Below are 20,697 nucleotides of genomic sequence, written 5' to 3'. Positions count from 1 at the left end.
CCGAAAGATACCAATTTAAAATACCGAAATTTATATATGGTATATTCAAATAATAAGTGCTGTCAAATACAAATTAAAGCTGTATTTATTATAATCCATTAGATCTATAAGAATAATAAATTTTAGCTCTATCTCTTATAATCGCTGAGATCTATATATGTCTTGACGCTGATCAAGAATATATAGTATATACTTTATGGGGTCGGAAATGCAAACCTTCTGCCTTTTACACACATTTCCTGCCGGAACAAAGGTATAACACGCTTCTTCCCTATAGATAGCGGGTATAAAAACTAGAAAAACAAACAAGTGCAAAGCAATTTGGTTTTAGATTATCTCGTAGTGAAGAGTGTGGCTACAACTTTGTTTATTTCCCAGAAATGCCGTATTAAATGTGTAATATTTATAATTATTTAAAGTCTGTTAACAGTTTAGCGTGCGCTATCAAATCATTTGCACTCACAATGCAAATTGCTTTTCAAACTGGGGGAATTCGCTCTGGGGGTATTCTTCCGTCTAATTAAGCTGGCAAACAGTTTTATTTCCCGCTAGCAAAACCGGCTTCGTACTCTCGTATTTCCCCGCAATTTGAAACACAAAACCTGTTTGCAATGCGGCATTTGTCGTTGCAATTGCTGCGATGCTATTGCGCTTGAAATGTAATCAAAACAAACTGTGGGAGGAGGTTCTTTATTTTTGTTATTATTATTATTGCATTTGTTGCACTCATTAGTCAGCGGCCGGGCCTTCGTCATGAGCGATAAGCCGCTGAAGACGTCGTGTCGCGACGCGTTGTTGGCGTTGGCGTATTTTGATCCGCATTAATCATACGCACTGTGGTCGTAAAATGTTTGAAACTCTTTGTTTTCAATTTTCAACAACTAAAGTGACTAATGTTAATACTCTGATTTCTTCAATTGCTCAACATCAGTAATTACAATTTCCGCTGAAAATCAATTGGGGCTAATCTTATCAGAAATATATATGTTAAGCTGCTGCCACATTGATGAGAAGACATTGCGAAATTGTTTGTTAATTATAATTAACAAGACGGTTTCGCTCGGTCGTCCTAGTTGGGAACATAAATTACAAAATACTTTCAATATTTGCACACTAATTGGGCAGTTTTGTTTGCCAATCCCACTCGTGGTCATTTCTCTTTTGTGTGTGCGTTTTTTTATTGTTCTAGTTATTGAGCAAAAACCGCGCGAGCACTGACCATGAATATAGATTATTTGTCAGAACGAATAGAAGACAAAGGAATATAGAGAGACAGGCCTTCTGCTGGGTCCCTCGGTCTCAAGCGCTCTGTCAATAAGCGCGCACAGTTTTTGTTTGTCCAGGACATTGACAGGAAGCGAAGGAGTAGAAGAAGAAGTGTTCGGGGAATAAGAGTGAATCAGCAGAGAGAGAGCAGCCAAGTCCAATGAACTAAATGGACATGGTACTTATTTGCAAGTGTGCACACACAAAACACACACACAGACGAAGAAAGCGAATGTGGCAAATTGTGGCAGCCTTTGTTGCATACTTTGAGGCGACCTCATTAATACACCCACACATGAGTGAATGTCTCTCTTTCTGTGTGTTTGTGTGTGTGTCTATTAAGCGTTGCTTATTTGCCTAAAACATTACATCAGCGAAATGAATTTTGAACGTGAACGAGCACGTAATAAATTAAATACTATTTCCAGGAACCAAAAGGACACTCCCACCCCCCTAAAGCCGCCCACCTTTCGCTTGCTATCTCTCTCTCCCTCTCTGTAGCACTGTTGTCTATGTCAATGTTTATTTTTACTTTGAATTATGTTATGTGGGGCTGCGCTTTTCACAACGCCAGCTTTACAAATTCATTCAGCTGATGGCTTTTCAGTTTTCGCAGGCGTCGAAATGTATGCAACAAACGTTTCAAGTTTTCATGCAACGAATTTGCTAATTAATTGTGTGTGCAAAAGAAAAATATTATTTTACATTAAGGGATTAAGCACAGCTTCTTATTGATTATCCTTGAGGGAAAACACAACCAGAGTCTCATTAAAGTTGAACCTTTTTTGCTTGCGACCTTTTTTCACCCTGAACTATTGCCATTTTAATTGAAGTCAGGTCAAAGGAGGAGTTGAGCAAGTTTGTGCGTCGAATGCGGTTGCGGTTCTCCCTGTCTGAAAGTGAAATTGTTTTTTCCAATTAAAAACCACAAAATGTGCGCTCGATTAAAGCACAAAAGACGTCGACCACATTTGCTAAACAATGCAAATAAATGTGGTTTCACTTCGAGAGCATGCAACTCACTTAAAATAGTTGTAGAAAAGTGTGGAAAGCATTTCCTAGAATGAATAAAAATAGCTCAACTTTTAAATAGAAAATAGTGGCTTTTTTTAATAAATTCATTTGCTGCATTTCCATGAAAAATCCTTCTTGCTTTAACCCGCTCTTTATGCAAAGCAAACTTTTCCCCGTTGATAAATGGCTTTCATTTAAATTCCTTGTGCATAAAAAATTGGAAAGTGACCCATAAACTTGCCAGCTTGAAATTAATCAAAATCGGGGGCTTTATGGCCCCGCGCAAAGCCTGTAAAAACTTTTCATCGCATAAAAACGCCAAATGAAAATTGAGTTCTTGCGTTTCAAAAATATATAAAACAAGAAGACGAAAAAAAAATTATACTAAAAAACAAAATCAAGTTAAAAGCAATTTTCTTTGGTCAGAAAAAGAGCATTTTTTGATAGCGCAAATAAAATTGAGGAACGCAATAAATGCGCTCGCGATGGCAATGAATACGCTCATGATGTCGCTTTTCTTTTCATTTCATTATTATTATTTTTTGTGTACCATGAACTTGGCCTCACTGTGCAAGCAAAAACAGCGACGACGGCGGCGACAATGAGCAGCAGGCGGGCAAAGTCGGAGCAGTTCAACCCAAGTGGCTGCTGATATGCTGTGCCAATGGCGACAGTCTCATGTCGGCCACGCAGCTGGACAGCCAATTTGCCAGCGCGTTTTTAGGGTCTGTTTTAATTGCGTATACGACGTGTTTGGCTGGCGTCAGAAAGAGAGAGAGAAGAGAGAGTGTTCAAGCAAATGGATGAAATCGTGCATAGTGCCGCATCAATACGCATATTTATGTATAGCATTAATCTATAATCATTACAGCATTAAATTTTATAATTTATTATTTTGAATTTTAATGTATTTACAGGCGCAAATGGTTGCCGCCACAACTGCGTAAACTGTCGCAGAGCAAGGGTGAGAAATTACCGAACGACAAATCGCTCTTGAAGAAACCCTCGGAGAAGAATCTGAGAGTAAGTTTTTCTTTTCTTTTTGTATTTTTGTGTTTTATGAGCATTTATTTATATTTATAACAAACAACAAAATACTTGCCGTATAGACACAATATTTATATACATACTATACTTATGCATATATCCACTTCTGTGTGTCTATAGCTACCACAGAAACATGCCGAGGAGCTGGCGGAACAAACGTCGGGCACAGCGACACCTGGCAGCGGTGCAAGCACCAGCGGCAGTGTTGGCCAAATGCCACCGCAATTCCCCAATGTAACGAGCACAACAACACAGCAGCAGCAACATGACTATGAGCCCGATGAGGAGGCTGGCTTGGAGCTGCCGCCACCGATGAAGCCCATACAAGAGCCACATTTGATTGCCAATGGACCGCCCGCATTTCCCAAGGATCTCAAGGAGAGCTCAGCCAATTTGGTAAGTTTCCTCACTCTGTGAGTGTGTGTGAGTGTTTACATTTGGCACCACACACTCATATTCTGCCAAAGACTTGGCCCATATTTACTTTTGCCTCGTTTTGCCATTGACCGCAAATCATTTATATATAATAATTTTACAGCACATCAAAGTGTGTTTATTTTGAGTGCATGTTAGTCAAAGCCATTGTTAGGTGTTGAGTAATAAGCTTTGACGACATCTGAGCTGTGAATTGCATTTGTCATGCACAAGTAGTTAGTCAGAAGTTAAAAAAGAAGATTCTATATTTAATGTGCAGAATAATAATAGCAAATATAATTGCCATTGCAAAATATTTCTTTTTTTTTTAATCATTACGAAATGTTCGAATTTTTAGTCAGGAGTTATTAAGGAAATATAATATAATATATATGAATATAAATACTATTTGTATCATTCTTTTGTTCACTTAAATAATTGGAACTGAGGCTGCAATTGTAAAATATTTTATTTCGTTTCAATCAGTATGAAATATTCAGCAGTAAAAACAACACGCTTGCATTTTTCGTAAGAAAGTAAAAAGTGTTAAATTTTTTTAAACCATTTGTTCAGTGTAATAATAAAAACAAGGATGGTATGTTATTTTTTGTATTTTGGAATGCAGTGTCTACAATTTATTTTAAAACAGAAGGATATGCTAAGAAGGAAATAAATTTGCCACAATTTGTTGCCATTAGACAAAAATTATGTGGAGTTAGAATACAAATTTGTATACTTGTGATGAAAAAATTATATAAAAAGTTCTTACTGCTTTAAACGATGTGTTTAAAATAATAATATAAACTAAAGCTGCAATTGGAAAGTACTATATTTCTTTTTAATATTCAACTGTAGCTGTTTAGTTTCATAAGAAGTTGTATTTAGTTTCTAAATTTGTTTTTGTGGATATAAAAAATGTTTAGTTACCACAACAACTTTGCTACCATTTGTTGCCATTACGGAAACAAAACAATCTGCGTTAGAAAATAAAATTAATAGCTGCACTTGTGATGGAAATGTTATATACAAAGTTTATATATAACTTAAGTTTCTTTAATTCAGACTGCAAATGCTTAAATACAATAAAAAAAAATGTATGTTTTCCATCCAGTAGGAAATGTTTCATGAGAAACACAAAGCGATCTGCGTTAGAATTTAGAATTAAAGACTGCTTTTGTGATGAAAAAGTAATATGAAAAGTTTCAATATAATTAAAGCGTCTTTTTTTACTTTTCAATAAAATAATAGAAACTATGGCTGCAATTGGAATGTAGCTGAATTTTAAAGTAATTCTTTAAATCAAGCTTATATAAAAAGTGATAATTGAAAATAAAACTGCAATTGAAAAGAAGCTCTTGACTTTCAAAGGAATTCTTTAATAAGAATAGGAAATGCTCAGAACCATATGAAAATTTATATGTTTTTAAACCAGTATAAAATGTTTAATGCGAAACACTTGTCATTAAAAAATAACAAAACGATCTGTGATCCTCAACCAGAAGTAGCTGTCATTGAAGAGACATTTGTAGCCATAGATACTTTGCATTGGCAGCAGTTGAGTTGAAATATAGTTTTATATTCAGCGTTGTGTGTGATATTTTAGCTGCTGCTGCGATTACTTAGGATAAACGAAGTGTTTTCTCGCCCATCATCTGACTTGATTTCATGGTGTTGGAAGCTCTTGGGTTTAGTAGCATAGTTTTTTCTTTAGCGGCCCCTTCGACTGCACTTTGTTTGTTTTGGCCTGTTTTTGTTTGTTTGTTTAATACGCAACTTTTCTAATGTGTGTGTGTGTGTGTTTTCACTGTTCCTCCGTTCCACACCCACACACACACACACGCATACACGTGCGTATATACAAATCAAAACAGTTGCCGTTGGCATTGAGAGAAAAATTCACGTCATTGAAAGATTGCGCTTAAGCAATCCGAGCACGAGTTTGCCGCTTTGCTCAATTAGAAAGCATAGCAAATATAGCAGATCGCCGCAGAAGCAGCAGCCCACAAAAAGTATATATAGTATATATGTGTGTATGTAAAGTGTATTCCACGTTCCACCAGCGGGGGCTGCAGTGGGGGAGGCGTGTCTTGGGGCAGCCACCTTTGCCATAAATGCGCCACTTTATTTTGTTTACACACGCAGCGAAATGAATGAGCCAAAGAGAGACGGCAGACTGGACACCCGGGTCCGGGTCCGGGTCCGAGTCCGAGTGAACGGAACTGTCCGACAGACTTACAGACAGACAGTCAGAAGCTACCTAGAATTCTTGACGCCCCCCTCGAAAGCAACAACAACAACAATAACAACAAGAAGATGGCAACAACTAAAGCGCCCCACACACAATAAACGACGCATAAATTTTGCGCAGTCAAATTAGCTGGCAAAATACTTTTGTGGTAGAAATGGATGCTGGATTTAGATACAGAATATAGAATGTGCTGTGCTATGCTCTGAGTGGGAGGTCCACATGAATGCCGTACGATTGTACTTTACGCTCTAGCGTACTTTATTTACCGGAAGGATTTGTCATAGTTGCTTAAGTGGAACTTTAACTAAACTAAATTCGCCTGTGTGCACATAAATCAATCAACTCTCGAGACTACTGTGAGTACAGCTGTTTTAATGTCTACAATTACACACACACAGAAACTAATTAAATGCAAGGCAAGACTATTTTTAGCCACTTGTTGAAGTCGGTGAAATCAATGACAATTTTCATTTCAATTTCCATTACGGATTTTCGCTACAGCTCTTGAACGTTCTCTTAGCGATTTTCTAAATGCCGCCATATTGTCTTTAGATGCCATTAACAACATGCCATTGACTGTTGTGCGTGTGTGCGATTGTGTGTGTGTGTTGGTGTGCGTGTGTGTGTGACGCCAATGCGAATTGTGTCGCCACTTTGTCGGTCGCCGTTTTCCACCGTTTCCATCAATAAATTTAATGTCGTCTGTCGCTCGAATATATTTCGTTTTTCTTTTTTTCTGTTCGTCTTTTCTACTTTTCATTGTTGTTGTTTCTATTTTATGGCTTATTAGTGAATTTAATGTAAATTCACGTCGCCTTGTAAAAACTTTTGCTCATCGCCTTGTCAACAGTTTTTTGTTGCTCACTTTTTTTTTACAAATTTTTATTTTGTGTATTTCTTTTGTTCCTGTTTTGTTTGCAATATGTTTGTTTATCTGGGCGTGAACTTTTTAGCTAACCCAGTTAGGTGTCTACATTTATATGTTTTATTATTATGTGACTGTGTTGCTCTTAACTCTTTTTTTTTTTTTTTTTTTTTTGGAACACTTGCCAATTGGGTTTCCAGGCCGTTAATGCCTCCGCCTTTGTTTAGTTACTTTTTTACCTGTTGTTGTATTCGTATATTTGCATAGCCATTAAATGTTAATAGTTCAGCCATTGTTGCTGTTGCGCGCTGACATCAGCCCGTCCGGTTGCAAGTTGCCTTGAGGCAGCAGCGAATCCTCCTCCTCCTCCTCCTCCTTCTTCTTCAGCCAACTCCGACTTCTGCAATTTACCAACACAAACGCCAACGCCTTGGGAACCTAATTAAATGTCGCACCACTTAAAGTGAAGACGTCATTGCGATTTCGAGGCAACGCATTTCCCCCCACTTCATTAGCAATGCTAAATTCAATGCCCAACTGCGCTGATATCAGTAGAACAACACAGAAAAACAATAAAACTAGGTGCAAGCCGATTATCCAATTAAATAAATAAATTAAATGCGTGATATCATTTTTTTTAATATTGTGGCTTGTGTAACATACAAAACAAGAATTGCAAATTTCCAGTTTATCTCAGTACTGGAAAATAACATAAATATGTCAAAATAAATAAAGCAACACAAAAATGTTGACGATAAAGCAAAAATACCCTAAAGACGCGTTCAGTTGTTGTATCCGATATGCATAAAATAAGTATCGATATACCAAATATAGTACTTGGTATATTTTAGCTATTTTCGGTATATTGATTTGGTATATTTTAACAATAAAACTGAACTTTTTGCTACCCATAAGGTAAATATATTAAATATAGCTTTCGGTATTTTAGTATTTCTAATATGCCAAAGGCTCATATAGGTAGTATATCCGATACAAAGAAAATATGATAGATATACCAGATATAGTCTTAGGTATATTTTAGTATTTTTTGTTATATTTATTTGGTACATTTTAAGAATAAATCTGCATTTTTTGTTACCCTTCTAGCAAGTGTGAACATACCAAATATAGCTTTCGGTATTTTACTATTCTTTCGGTATATTGATTTAGTATATTTTAAGAATAAAACCGCACTGTTTTACTTTTAATGAAATTTATGTACGATAGCGGGTATCTCACAGTCGAGCACTCCCATATGCAGATTTCTTGCTTTATTTTAAACCCTCTCAAAAAATACCTTGATGTGGATTTGCAAGCTAATTTGCAATTGTTTTTATCTTGCTGTTTCTAGTGCTCTCTAGGATATTTATTAGTTGATCCAACGACATTCAGTGTCATTTGTTTCTCACACAAATTTCGTATAGTATGCTCTCTTTTCTTCTTCGTATCTTTTGTTGTTGATATTGTTTTCGCGGCCAATGCGAAAGGCGAATTAATTTATGATTTCATGAATTTATACACTACCCCAGAACACAGTCGCGCTTTTATTTTGTTTTCGACTCTCCTCTCACACTCACTCTGTGTGTGTGTGTGTGTGGTTTTGCCATTCTCACACTCTCTCTATCTTGGGTTTCTCTCAATTATTTTAATGCTTGTCCACAAGTGGCGACGTCGAATTCGTTGGCGACGCGTTGATTGAGAGTTTCTTTGATTGCTCTACGGCTGAGTGTATACTTCTCAGCGTCTTCTATGTGTATGTGTGTGTGTGTGTGTATGTAAAATACGGAACGGAAAATAAACCAACTATTGGCAGCCCTGACAGGTCACATTCAGTCAGTCAGTCAGTTAGTTGGCGGCTCAGAGCTCAGTCGTCGAGCTTCAGTGTCGTGTCATGCATTTGGCATTATCAAAATGCGACGTCGTCGTCGTCGCACCAAGATCCTTATAAAGCGCGAAACAACAGCAACAACGGAACAAAATTAAAATTATTCTATGGACAATTATCCAAATTTAAAAACACAAAAAATATAAAGTGCGTTGACAAGAATTTCAATCAAACACGTGCCATGAGTTGCTTTCTACGTTTATTTGTAAGTTTTGCAAGAAATGTGTGCAAATTAAAACTAAATATGAATATTATATCGAAATAATAATAATGTGAATTCGATGACACAAAAATAAAGGCCCTGTGTGTGACTCGTCGGCCAAATCTTATCGCAAAGCACACACAGAAAAGCCTGAAAAGTCAAGTGAAATGAATACAATGAGAATTGGAAGCCAAGCACGGGGGGAAAGACGAAGGGGGCATTTGTTGCCACTGGTTACACAATTTTATCTGCAGTTTGCAAACCGTCTAAACTAACTACATTTAGGAGTAATTTCTTTCTTTTATAAATCTTGCAAGTTTGTTGTGTGTTTTGTGCGAGAAAGCAAAGGCTAAGTACGGCGATTAATTAGCTTCCCCTTAAAAATATGCCAGTGATTCAATTATATATCTATTTTTGTGTTTGTTTCGCCACAGATTGTTTTTATATATACATACATAGCTTGAATTAATCAATTGTGAAAAATAAAATACTCATTTTGATGGAATTTCAAACAAAGCATATCAAAAAACAAGTGAACGACGAAGCTGTAATACGCTTTCATTTCCTTTTCGGCTTTATTTATTTGTATTATCAAAACGAAGATAAGGCAGACCTTGTGATTAATCAGTTCAGTTTGATATATGAAGCGATTTTCCAATACTTTCTAGCATAGCACATGGAAAATTTATAATGCTCCTCGGCTCTCAGCAAGTGTATAAAATGTGCGAGAAAAAAGTGTACACAATCAAAAGACGAAACACAGAAAGACGAAAACAAAAACAATAATAATGCCAGCGCAATTTCATAGCGCGTATTCGCAATTTACTCCCACATCAGGGTTGCATTGCAAGCGGCATTAATACAATAAATATCAAAGCAATTAATAAAAGCATTTTGGTGCTGTAACTTAATAGCAATAAATTCAAACCAAATGCGATTCATCAGCTGATCTCTGATGTAAGAGAGACCTGAAAGCATTGATTTAGTAATCAGATGCGAATTCTCAATTCTAACACTTAGCTCAACGGCTATTTTAGCGGTATTCTACTATGTTGACTTTATTGAAATTTCGGAAATGGTATTAGGATAAGTATATTTGGTTAAACATTTTTTTATTTCAAAGGGTTTTAGTCACAAGTTGCAGTTGTTAAAGAACAAAAACAAGCTATAGTCATAAGTAAATTGTAGTACTTAACGAAATAAACTTTTAGTAATAATTTTTCGGACCTTTTGTATTAACTTTGATCATATAATAATAATTAGTTTACTCTTTAAGTGTATGTTATTTAAACACTTTCAAACCATTTGTATTAGAAAACAGATGAGCAAATATAACTAAATTTTACTACGCAACTCAACCTACAAAAATAATAGAATACTGCTTTAATTGCTTTTATTTTAACACTCTTAGACGAAACTTTTGAAAGTTAGAGTACAAAACTAAACTGTAACCATAACTAATTTTGATTATTCAAATAAACACATTTTTATCATATATTTAGCGGCATTCTGTTACATTAGTCGTAGCCATATAAAAAATAATTTTATGAATGCTTTGACTAAATGTTTTTAACACTTTTGAACTAAAGTTTCATATGAAATTTCAGAGTAATGAAATAGGCAGCAATCAAAATAAATTTTTTACCCAACAAAACTCATTAAACAATATTTTAAGAGCCTTCTACTACATCAAAAGTTATGGACTAGCTTCAGATGTTGGAGAACCAAAATAAGTAACAATCAGAACTAATTTTTGTAATATCGACCCGATATTTTAGTGGCCATCAACAAATAATAATAATTAAAAGATTAATTTAATCACTTTTGGTCAAAAGTTAGAGAACAAAATTAAACTGTAATCACAGCAAACTTTTAATATACAGCAAAATTAATTATAAATTGAATTTATTAAAATTTAGTTGTGATTACAGTTGAATTTTGTTCTCTAACTTTTACTGCATTAACTGAATTGTATTTTAAACAGGTTTGGACTAGTTTCTGAATCTGTTTAAGAACATAAACAAATTGCAATCATAACCAAATTTGATTACCCAAACAAAACTCATTTATTGCAGCAATTTTAGCGGCATTTTGATACATTAGCCAGTGTGATCTAACAATAATTGAATTATGTTCTGCATGTTTGCTTTAACTATTTCATTTTAACACATTTAGTCGCTCGCAAAACTCTTCACCCAGCCCTAATATAAACACCTGCCGTTTATATGTTTATAAAGCAAGTAGATGTACTCGCTGTGAGTTCTAAATTCTGTTGCTGCTGTTGCTAGCATTGCAAATATGTGAATTCCATTCCATTCAGTAGCCAGGGCCAGTTGCTCGTTGTTCTCTCGCTGGGCTGTGCTGGGGAAAGTTTTTCAATTAGTTCGCCATATAGACACACATCCGCATAATGCAAGTACTTATAATCAGGTTGCACTTTGAATGGATAAAAGGACGCTTGAGTTTTGCGGTCATTGGCAAAAGTTTTACTTGCACAGTTGTTGCAAGTTTTGCATTATCCCATTTTGAGCATTAACCATTGTTTTATTTGTCCTTTGCAGACCAGCACTGGTAAAATAGACGGCAAACTATCGGAAATTGAACAAATTGTCAGAATGAGCAGGGTAAGTACACACACACACACTCAGAGAGAGAAAAACTTTCAAGAAGCTAATAAACTACTTTTATGTTGTTACACAGGAACAACACGAGTCCAATAGCCGTGTCGATGGCGCTGTTACAGCTGAAGAGGCTGCCGAAAGCGCTGCAACCAATGGACGCTCTCATGACGATGACAGGGTAAGTGAGAGTAATGCAAACTAAAAACTTCACTCGAATAGCAACTTAAAAGAGTTCTCCTTCATCTTTCAGAACAACACCGGCAATAGCGATAGCCAAGCTGCCGCTTTAAAGCAACGCCAAATGGTGATGCAGGAGCTGGTCTCAACGGAAGATAAATACGTGAAAGATCTGGAGGTGATAGTCAATGGGTAAGTCATCCACAATAGCATAATAACATAATATATATAATAATAATATATATTCTCTCGATAGTTATATGAAGGAGATACACAACAAGGAGATACCCAGGCCAGTCGATCTTCAGGGCGGCAAAATGGATCTGGTCTTTAACAACATCACAGAGATCTACGAGTGGCACAGAGAGTGAGTCACATTTCATCTCTGTAAACATATCAAATAACTAATGTTGCTCTCTTTTCTTAGTAAATTCCTGCGAGCTTTGCGCCACTGCCAACGGACACCGGCGGATTTGGGGCCGCTGATCGAGAACTCCAGCAAAAAGTTCAACATGTACTACTATTTCTGCAGCAATAAGATACTGTCCGAGTATATAGTCAATGAGCATTATGATTACTTTGAAAAGATATGCAACAAACTCGGAGAAAAAGATCGCATGAAGGTGAGTTACACTTAAATAAGAAGTAATTCTAATTCGTCTGTCCGTCCGTATGAACACTTAGATTTCAGTGATTTTTTGTATATGGGTAATTCTCTGACGGATGTCACATTTTCAGTGAACAAAAAAAAACATAACCTGAAACAATTTAAAAAAAAAGAAATATAATACTCTTATAGCTCTAGATTAGTACTTTGACTAGAGCTAAGAATAGTTTTGGAATTGTCTTTCTGTTTTGTTTTCTGTTCTGATAATTAGCTAAAATTAACAAATTCGTACGCAAAACCAAACAATTAACGAATTTAAAACAGAATCAAATCAATCTTAGCTCTAAAAATAGTGCTAATCCAAAGCTTTAAGAATAACCTTCACTTATTTTTAAAATTGTTTTAGTTTATTTTGTATATTTATTATTTTTGCTGTATATTATATTTTAAAATTAATACCGCACTGTTTTGCTCTTATTCACAAAGGGTAACGGTTATTTTACAGCTGTGCCCACTCGACTGTAGTTTTTCTAACTTGTTCTGATTACTATTTAAATTCATATACAATTGTTTCTTATTTCACTTGCAGCTGAGCGATCTTCTCATTAAGCCAGTGCAGCGCATTACCAAATACGAGCTGCTTATCAAGCAGCTGTTGAGGGAAACGCAACGTGCGGGTCTGCAAAATGAGGTGGCCTCGTTGGTGGAGGCCTACAACCAGATGCGGGTTGTGGTCAAGACCGTCGATGATATGACGCTCGTGTTGCGAGGTCTCCACGATTTCGATGGCGAGATTACTGCACAGGGCAATCTGCTGCTACAGGGCACGCTGCAATGTTCGATTGATGCCGGGCAAAGGCAACGGGAGCTGCAAGTCTTTCTGTTCCAACAGATTATCATCTTTGCTGACATCCAGAAGGCAAAGACGCAATACACCGATCCGATCTACAAGTATCGCACCCACATACAGGTAAAATGCAAATGCAAAATGTTTAATGAAGTGCACCATAATAACATAAATTTCTATTAATGTGCTCAACAGCTCAACCACATGCATCTGGAACGAATGAAGGAGAGTGATTACAGTTTTCGAATCAGATCAACGGACCCGAATAAGCCAACAGTAGCAATCGACTGCCAGGCAGCCTCTGCAGAGTCCTATGCCGAATGGTTGGGCATGTTAAACAAGATACTCGAGCAGCAGAGCGCATTAATTTCCCGGCTCGTCAATCCATTGAACAATTGAAACTATTGAACAACACACAGCCACAGCAGCGAAAGCAAACAACAAATGTGTGTGTGTTGAATTCCAAAAACAAACAAACAAACAAAAGAAATAAAAAAACACAAAAATAATAATATACTACAATTACCAAGGGTAGTTCTATATAGAAATACTTAAATAAAACAAACATTGCAAGGTGTTTTGGCCAAGAGAGAGAGAGAGACACCAAAAAAAAACAAAACAAAAAAATGAAATTCTAGTGAGCACTCGCCTCGCACTTGTTTGTCTGAGCGTCTGTTTCTGTTCGTTTTGCTCACTATCGACCACACACACACACACATTCATACACACCCAAACACACACACACACATACATACTCAAGTCCTAATTTGTATGTAGCTTGTAATTAATTTATTTTATTTTTTGTTTAATCGCCTCGTTGATCTACTTTACATTTGATAACTTGTATGTGCCGTCTGCAAATCTTTCATGTTTCTGATTTCCGTGTCAAATACAAAAAAGTATTATATGCTCAAGAATATTAATCATATTATGTGCATTTCTTAAATTAGTTTCTCTTTTATGTTTTATTGATATACTTTTGCTTCTGTTCCTTTAGTTTATTTTATTGACATTTTTTTTGTATTAACGGCAAAGTAAGAACTCAAGTACTCACAATCAAAAGCAATTTATGGAATACTTAAAAGTAAACGAAACATAAATAATTAATCACACACACACACATACATACTACATACAACCAAGTCTAAAGTAATAAGTAAAGTATTTAATGAGTACATTTAGTTATAATTTTCAAAAATTTAGTTATGTAATGAAATGCTAAATTTAATTTCAGTTGTTTAAGCGGTGATTTCTGTAATTATCATACACACATACATATGTACATGTAATAATTCAGTGAAACAAACAACAAACATTTGGAATATCTTTTAAGTTCGCTTTAATTTATCTATATATATATATTTAAACATATATACACACAAACACACGCGCGCGTATTTGTATTTTATATATTTTAAAAATAATAAAATATTTAAGCTTTAAAAATTAATCAAAAAAAGAAAATAAGTTTAGAGATTTTCAGTTTATAATTTGAAATAACGCATTAAAAATAAAACAAATAATGCCTACTCAGATATCAAAAGCATTTCGTTTTACTTTCGTAATTAATTGTTTGCATTCATTATTATTTACTATCACTCTCAAACGAATACACATACACTCACACACCAACACACAGAAATGGAATAAATATTTACCATATTTAAGCAAACATATACATATATAAATATAAATATCTTTGGTGTGCGTCATTTGTTAGTTAAGGTAAGGTGAGTCTAGGGGCATGTACAGAGTAGTCGCTATATGAGATAAGGTCTGTTTAAGTCAGTTTGGTTTTGCTGTTCTCACATTGGTCAAGTAACAGAAATTGCATACTCTCAGAATACCAAATAATTATAAACATTAACATATTTATACATATAAAACGGACCAGGATTTGATTAAATGTATAAAGCACACAATTGACAAAGTTACTAAACGGTTGTTCACCAGGTTTAGTTTTAATGATTTCTTTTTTAAATGCGCATCCATAAAAATAAAAGATACACCGGTAACTATCTGAGAAATAAAACAAAACAAAACAAAAAATGCAAAAACCATTTTTGAACATATATCAGCATAAATGTAAACAATAATTGATTTAGCATAGCTAAATATAGAGTTGAAACGAGAATAGAGAAAGAAGCGTTGATGTATTTTTTTACATATATGTGAAATGAACCTCCGGCATGATTAAATAATGATTAAATGTTAACGAACGCAAGAAGCAAAAAAGAAAAACGCACATTGGGAAACTTAACGGCCACATTTTTCTACATTTTTGCACTAAACACACACACACATGCAACAATTTAATAACGTATATTGATATCTCTCTAACTTTAATAGAACTCTATGTACTGTACGGTCGTATAATATATGTAACATAATTGATTTAAATTATGTGTCGTACTTTATTTAAAAACAAAAACAAAAAACTAAACTTATTGTTGTACTTTAAAACTGTTACGAGCAAATACCAAATGGGGCAATGGAAATTCTAGATAATTGTGGTTTGATGGTAATTTTTGAAAATGTGCGTGTATTTTTATTAATAATGATAGTACGATGATGAATGGGATGTATACATTATTTTATGTACGTCTTTGCAAATGCGAACAGCATTAAATAAACGTGTTAATCTGTGTTTTAGCCAAGTAAGCGAATAAAATGCAAAGCAAGTTTCAACATTGACGACGCAAACCAACAGCAACAAAAACAACAACAAAGCATATGCATAAATATATATATAACGTAAATATATCGAAATACAAATTGTATGTAACCCACAAAACAAACAAAAACAAAAAAAACAAGCATGTAATCTGAATTTAAATTTTCAAAGTGAGTAATAAATGCAAAAAACAAGTAGATGAAATTAATTATGAATAATCAAATCTGTAACGGCTTTTTTGAATGGTGTGTGCTGTGTGTGTCATAGCGAGCAGCTTGCTCACATGCACAAGCTGCCACAGCGTGGCAAACTCTGGGCGCTGCGTATGAGTGTGCTTTGCAACGAGTTGGCATCTCTCAACGAATTCTGCCGAGTAATGCAAAAGCGTCGCAGCAGCAGCTGCAAGCAAATTCAATAAGTTTTCCTTCACCCCTCTCACAATAAAAAAAACTGTATTCTAATAATTATCAAAGTGAGTAAGCATGGAAGAGCTACGCAAGCATTTGTCAAAAGTGAACGTGCCGTGCGGCAATCCGCCCATCTACAAAGACGAATGCGTCTTCTCCTACGACAATCCAGAGACGCCGACGGGCCTCTATGTCTGTCTGCAGAGTTTCTTGGGCTTCGGCGAATCATTTGTTTGCGAATATGCCGCCAAGACCGGCAACAATGTGTTTCTGCACATTCGACGCGAGCGCAAACTCAAAGAAGACGCCGCAGAGCAAGAGCAAGCGGCAGAGCAGGAGGCGGGACCAGAGCGTAAAATAACACGTCTGGCAATTGGCGTCGAAGGCGGCTACAATGAGACTGATATGGCTAAGAAGTATGAGATCAAGTACACCTATAGCATTGTCGTGGCACCGCAGCTCGACAAGAAGTTGCCCTATCCGGATCCCGAGCTGCCCATGCGTGTCACCCAAGCAGTGGAAGCAATTCTTGCCGCCGACTCAGCGATAGCCAAGCTGGAGAAGGCAACACTGAGCGGTAGGTTGCATAGTTGCTTAGAGAAGCTTAACTAATCTTTGCTTCTTCTCCTTGCAGGCACTTGGGATGGTGAGGTGCGTCAGGCCTCCAAGTATGCCGAGAATTTGCAGCAGTTGGATAATGGCAAGAAGATTCCACCCGCCGGCTGGCAATGCGAGAAATGCGATCTCACCAACAATCTGTGGCTCAATCTTACGGATGGTTCCATACTCTGTGGTCGCAAATTCTTCGATGGCAGCGGCGGCAATGATCACGCCGTGGAACACTATCGTCAGACCAGTTATCCGCTTGCTGTTAAGCTGGGCACCATCACCGCCGATGGTAAATCGGATGTCTTCTCGTATCCCGAGGATGACATGGTCTTGGATCCGCATTTGGCAAAGCATTTGTCGCATTTCGGCATCAACATGGCCGCAATGCAAAAGAGTGAGAAATCCATGGTGGAGCTGGAGTTGGAGATCAATCAGCGCATTGGCGAATGGTCCGCTCTAACGGAGAGTGAGAGCGAACTGCAACCGTTGGCTGGTCCCGGTTTTACGGGCATGCGCAATCTGGGCAACTCTTGCTACATCAACAGCGTGATGCAAGTGCTCTTTGCCATCCCCGATTTCCAGCAGCGATTTGTGGGCAGCGGCGCAGAGCATTATTTCAAGGAGTACCCCAGTGATCCGGCCAATGATTTCAACATTCAAATGGCAAAGTTGGGCAACGGTTTGCAGTCGGGAAAATACAGCAGCATTGCTGAAAATTCACTGGACACGGAGCACATGACGGGCATTTCACCGACCATGTTTAAGAATATTGTGGGCAAGAATCACCCGGATTTTAGCACCAAGCAACAACAGGATGCCAACGATTTCTATTTGCATTTGCTGACGCTGCTCGATCGGAATTCGCGCAATCAATTCAATCCCGCTGATTCGCTCAAGTTTCAGCTCGAGGATCGAGTCGAATGCTTGGCTAGTCGCAAAGTCAAGTACACGACGCACGAGGAGTACAGCTTCCGTTTGCCCATTCCCCTCGACCAGGCCACCAACCTAGACGAGGTGCGCGAGTATCAGGAGCGTGAACAAGCTGCCCAAGCAAGCGGACAACGGCTGCTCAATCGGGATATTGTGCGGCACAAGGTTCCATTGCAGGCGTGTCTGGAACGCTTCTTTGGCTCTGAACTGATCGAACAATTCTATTCGACGGCCATCAATGGCAAAACCAATGCCAAGAAAACAACACGTATGGCCACCATGCCGGATTTCCTCATGATTCATTTGGGTAAATTTACGCTAGGCGATGACTGGGTACCCAAGAAACTGGATGTCTCTGTTGATATGCCTGATGAGTTGGATTTGAGCGTATGGCGTTCTTCAGGTGGACTGCAAGCTGGCGAGGATCCGCTGCCAGAGCCTGCAACTGAGGCGCCCAAGTTTGTGTTCGACGAGACGTTCATGTCGGAGCTGCTGACCATGGGATTCCCCGCGGAGGCGTGCAAACGTGCTTGTTTCCATACCAAAAACTTGAGTCTCGAGGCTGCCTCCAACTGGCTGATGGAGCACATTGCCGATCCCGATATTTCCGATCCCTTCGAGGTGCCCAACAATCGAATTGGTGATGGGGCCGCTGCAGCGCAGCAGTTTGTGGCCAACCCGGAGAGTCTGGCTATGCTCATGAGCATGGGCTTTGATGAGCGACAGGCGGTGGCAGCGCTTAAGGCCACCGATGGCAATGTGGAACGTGCCACCGACTGGATATTCTCGCATGCGGACAGCATTGATGAGGCGCCGCCCGCAGCAGCAGCAGCTCCCACAGCTGCGGCTGCAACAGCCACAACGAATTATCGGGATGGATCTGGAAAATATAAACTGCTGGCATTCATCTCGCATATGGGCACCTCGGCCCAGGTGGGACACTATGTGTGCCACATACGCAAACAGGGAGAATGGGTGATCTTCAACGACACCAAGGTGGCCAAGTCACAGAATCCGCCCAAGGATCTGGGCTACCTGTATTTGTATATGCGCGAAGAGTAAAGCGTTCGACAACAACAATTGATCTCCCAACTGTGTCCCCCAAAAATTTTGTGAAAATTCTGCATATTGCGTAAATAAAGTAAAACAAATTAATCCACAATAATTTGATTGCATATTTATTTGTGTTTTTTGCTGCTTGTCGGCACCAGCTCCTCCACAATCTGACTCAAGCGATCTGCGAATGCTTCAAATGAGAATTTTTGCTGCACACGCTTGTGTCCCAAGTCGCCCATTTTCACCCGCAAAGCTTCATCGCGAAACAGTTGATACATGGCGCCGCCAAAGCTCTTCTCCTGCTGCTCGCACAGGAATCCCGTGGAGGAGTGCACCACAGTCTCCGTGGGTCCGCCACTGTTGAGAGCCACAACTGGCTTACAGAAATACATGCCCTCCAGAGGCACAATGCCGAAATGCTCGTTCGCCGGCGTGTAAAGCAAACAATGCGAGGCATATAGCAGACGACACTTCTCCTCATCCGTTGGCGATTGCAACAGCACCACATTATCCTGCAGCTCCAGCTGCTCTGTCAACGCCTCCAACTCGGCATAGTGCTCCACATTCTCCACACAACGTGTATCGTAACCGCCTGCAATGATGAGCCGACAACGCTTAAAGTCCAGCGCAGGCAACATGTTCCCAAGGAGACGCAAAGATTGCAGCGCCAGCGCATGATTCTTCTTACGTTCGAAGCGATTGATGTCCAGATAGACGAAGGAATTCCGCGGCACACGCGCGTGTAATGGCTCATCGTCCAGCAAAGCGGCACGCTGCTCCAGCTTGGCGCTCATCTTGTCAAAGTATTGCGTATGCAGCGAGGGATACAAAACATCGGGCGCGGTGCTTAGATGCCGGAATGTATCCTGGAAGACACGCAGCGTGAACTTCGAGTTGACAAGCACCTTGTCGGCCAGGCCAATGGTGCGTTCCTCCAGCCAGTTGATGGGCGCACGATACAGACGCTTAAGCGCTCCTTCTCGTTGGCTCAGCAACTGATCCGGGAAGTGGCAATAGAAAAGCACGCGTGGTTTGTGCGGCGCCAGGCGCAGCACGGGAATGCAAACGGAAATCAGATCACAAACTACCAGCTGCACTTCGTGACGCTGGGGCATAAAGAAGCTCGCGTAGACGGCGGCATAGAGCATACGAATGTAGGCACAGAGAGCATAGAAGCGTCCAAACAGCTGACGTGGTAGCCAATCGCCCACCACCTGAACCGGAAACGTGCCATCGGCGGTCTCCTTGAAGCAGTGCGAGCTGTCGTGATGATTGGTCAGAAAACTGACGTCATGGCCACGCTCTTTCAATGCCAAAGCGGCGTCTACGACCAGACGCTCGGCGCCTCCGATGCCCAGATCGGGATGCAAAAACAAAACTCGAACCATTTAAAACTGCAAAAATGTTTGCGCTATTTATTAAAGTAAAACAACTCCTGGATATTTTTTGGGATAGTTTTACCTACCTAAATGTCATTCAACTTGCATTATATGCAACATAAATATGCAATAACTAATAATTTAAATTTTTTTATTTTGATTATTGACTATGTGCTGCAACAACGATAAATTTAGAACAATTGCTAATCGATAAATATGCTTATCTCCGATAAGCAGTTGTGATTTCAGTATGAGTCATAAGCATGAGCCATTAGTATAAATGCCCTCAAATTGTACCTATAAACAACATTAGATAAATTTAATTTATTACTATGCTTAATAATAATTTTAAAAGCACAGCAACCATTAATTAATTTGACTGTCAAATATCAGCTGGCATGCGAACTTCTCGATTTCGATAGATTTCGCAAGCGCTGTCAACTCTAGAA

The 20,697-nt window shown here is 38.3% G+C and overlaps 3 protein-coding genes across 7 annotated transcripts in view; 2 read left to right on the top strand and 1 right to left on the bottom strand.

The window, feature by feature from the left end:
• The window catches only part of LOC133842611 (kalirin), a 45,528-nt gene extending 30,499 nt beyond the window's left edge, over window positions 1-15,029 (top strand). For 3 of the 5 annotated variants that reach the window (XM_062275782.1, XM_062275786.1, XM_062275784.1), the window contains 9 exons: window positions 3,198-3,303; window positions 3,448-3,723; window positions 11,503-11,565; window positions 11,642-11,740; window positions 11,813-11,931; window positions 11,996-12,106; window positions 12,167-12,362; window positions 12,936-13,316; window positions 13,389-15,029. In XM_062275782.1, coding sequence (XP_062131766.1) covers window positions 3,198-3,303; window positions 3,448-3,723; window positions 11,503-11,565; window positions 11,642-11,740; window positions 11,813-11,931; window positions 11,996-12,106; window positions 12,167-12,362; window positions 12,936-13,316; window positions 13,389-13,592 — 1,555 coding nt within the window. In that variant the 3' untranslated portion in view covers window positions 13,593-15,029. Of the gene's footprint in view, window positions 1-3,064; window positions 3,124-3,197; window positions 3,304-3,447; window positions 3,724-8,727; window positions 8,945-11,502; window positions 11,566-11,641; window positions 11,741-11,812; window positions 11,932-11,995; window positions 12,107-12,166; window positions 12,363-12,935; window positions 13,317-13,388 lie in introns of those variants that run through there. The other 2 variants (XM_062275785.1, XM_062275787.1) reach the window with 2 other exon arrangements.
• A 1,189-nt stretch (window positions 15,030-16,218) lies between these two features.
• LOC133842612 (ubiquitin carboxyl-terminal hydrolase 5) lies at window positions 16,219-19,242 on the top strand. The gene is made up of 2 exons (XM_062275788.1): window positions 16,219-16,851; window positions 16,909-19,242. The coding sequence occupies exons 1-2, from the start codon at window positions 16,350-16,352 to the stop codon at window positions 18,873-18,875; spliced, it is 2,469 nt and encodes an 822-aa protein (XP_062131772.1). The 5' UTR covers window positions 16,219-16,349; the 3' UTR covers window positions 18,876-19,242.
• On the bottom strand, window positions 18,965-20,490 carry LOC133842614 (alpha-1,3/1,6-mannosyltransferase ALG2). Its single transcript, XM_062275792.1, has 2 exons — window positions 20,335-20,490; window positions 18,965-20,263 (listed from the first exon to the last, which is right to left on the bottom strand). Exon 2 carries the CDS (start codon window positions 20,255-20,257, stop codon window positions 18,992-18,994), a length of 1,266 nt encoding a protein of 421 aa, XP_062131776.1. The 5' UTR covers window positions 20,258-20,263; window positions 20,335-20,490; the 3' UTR covers window positions 18,965-18,991.
• Window positions 20,491-20,697: the final 207 nt, after the last annotated feature.

This window comes from Drosophila sulfurigaster, chromosome 3 (assembly GCF_023558435.1).
Source record: "Drosophila sulfurigaster albostrigata strain 15112-1811.04 chromosome 3, ASM2355843v2, whole genome shotgun sequence".
In the NCBI taxonomy this organism is placed as follows: Eukaryota; Metazoa; Arthropoda; class Insecta; order Diptera; family Drosophilidae; genus Drosophila; species Drosophila sulfurigaster.
Note: the sequence above shows the minus strand (reverse complement) of the source record. Positions and strands in the feature narration are given on the sequence as shown.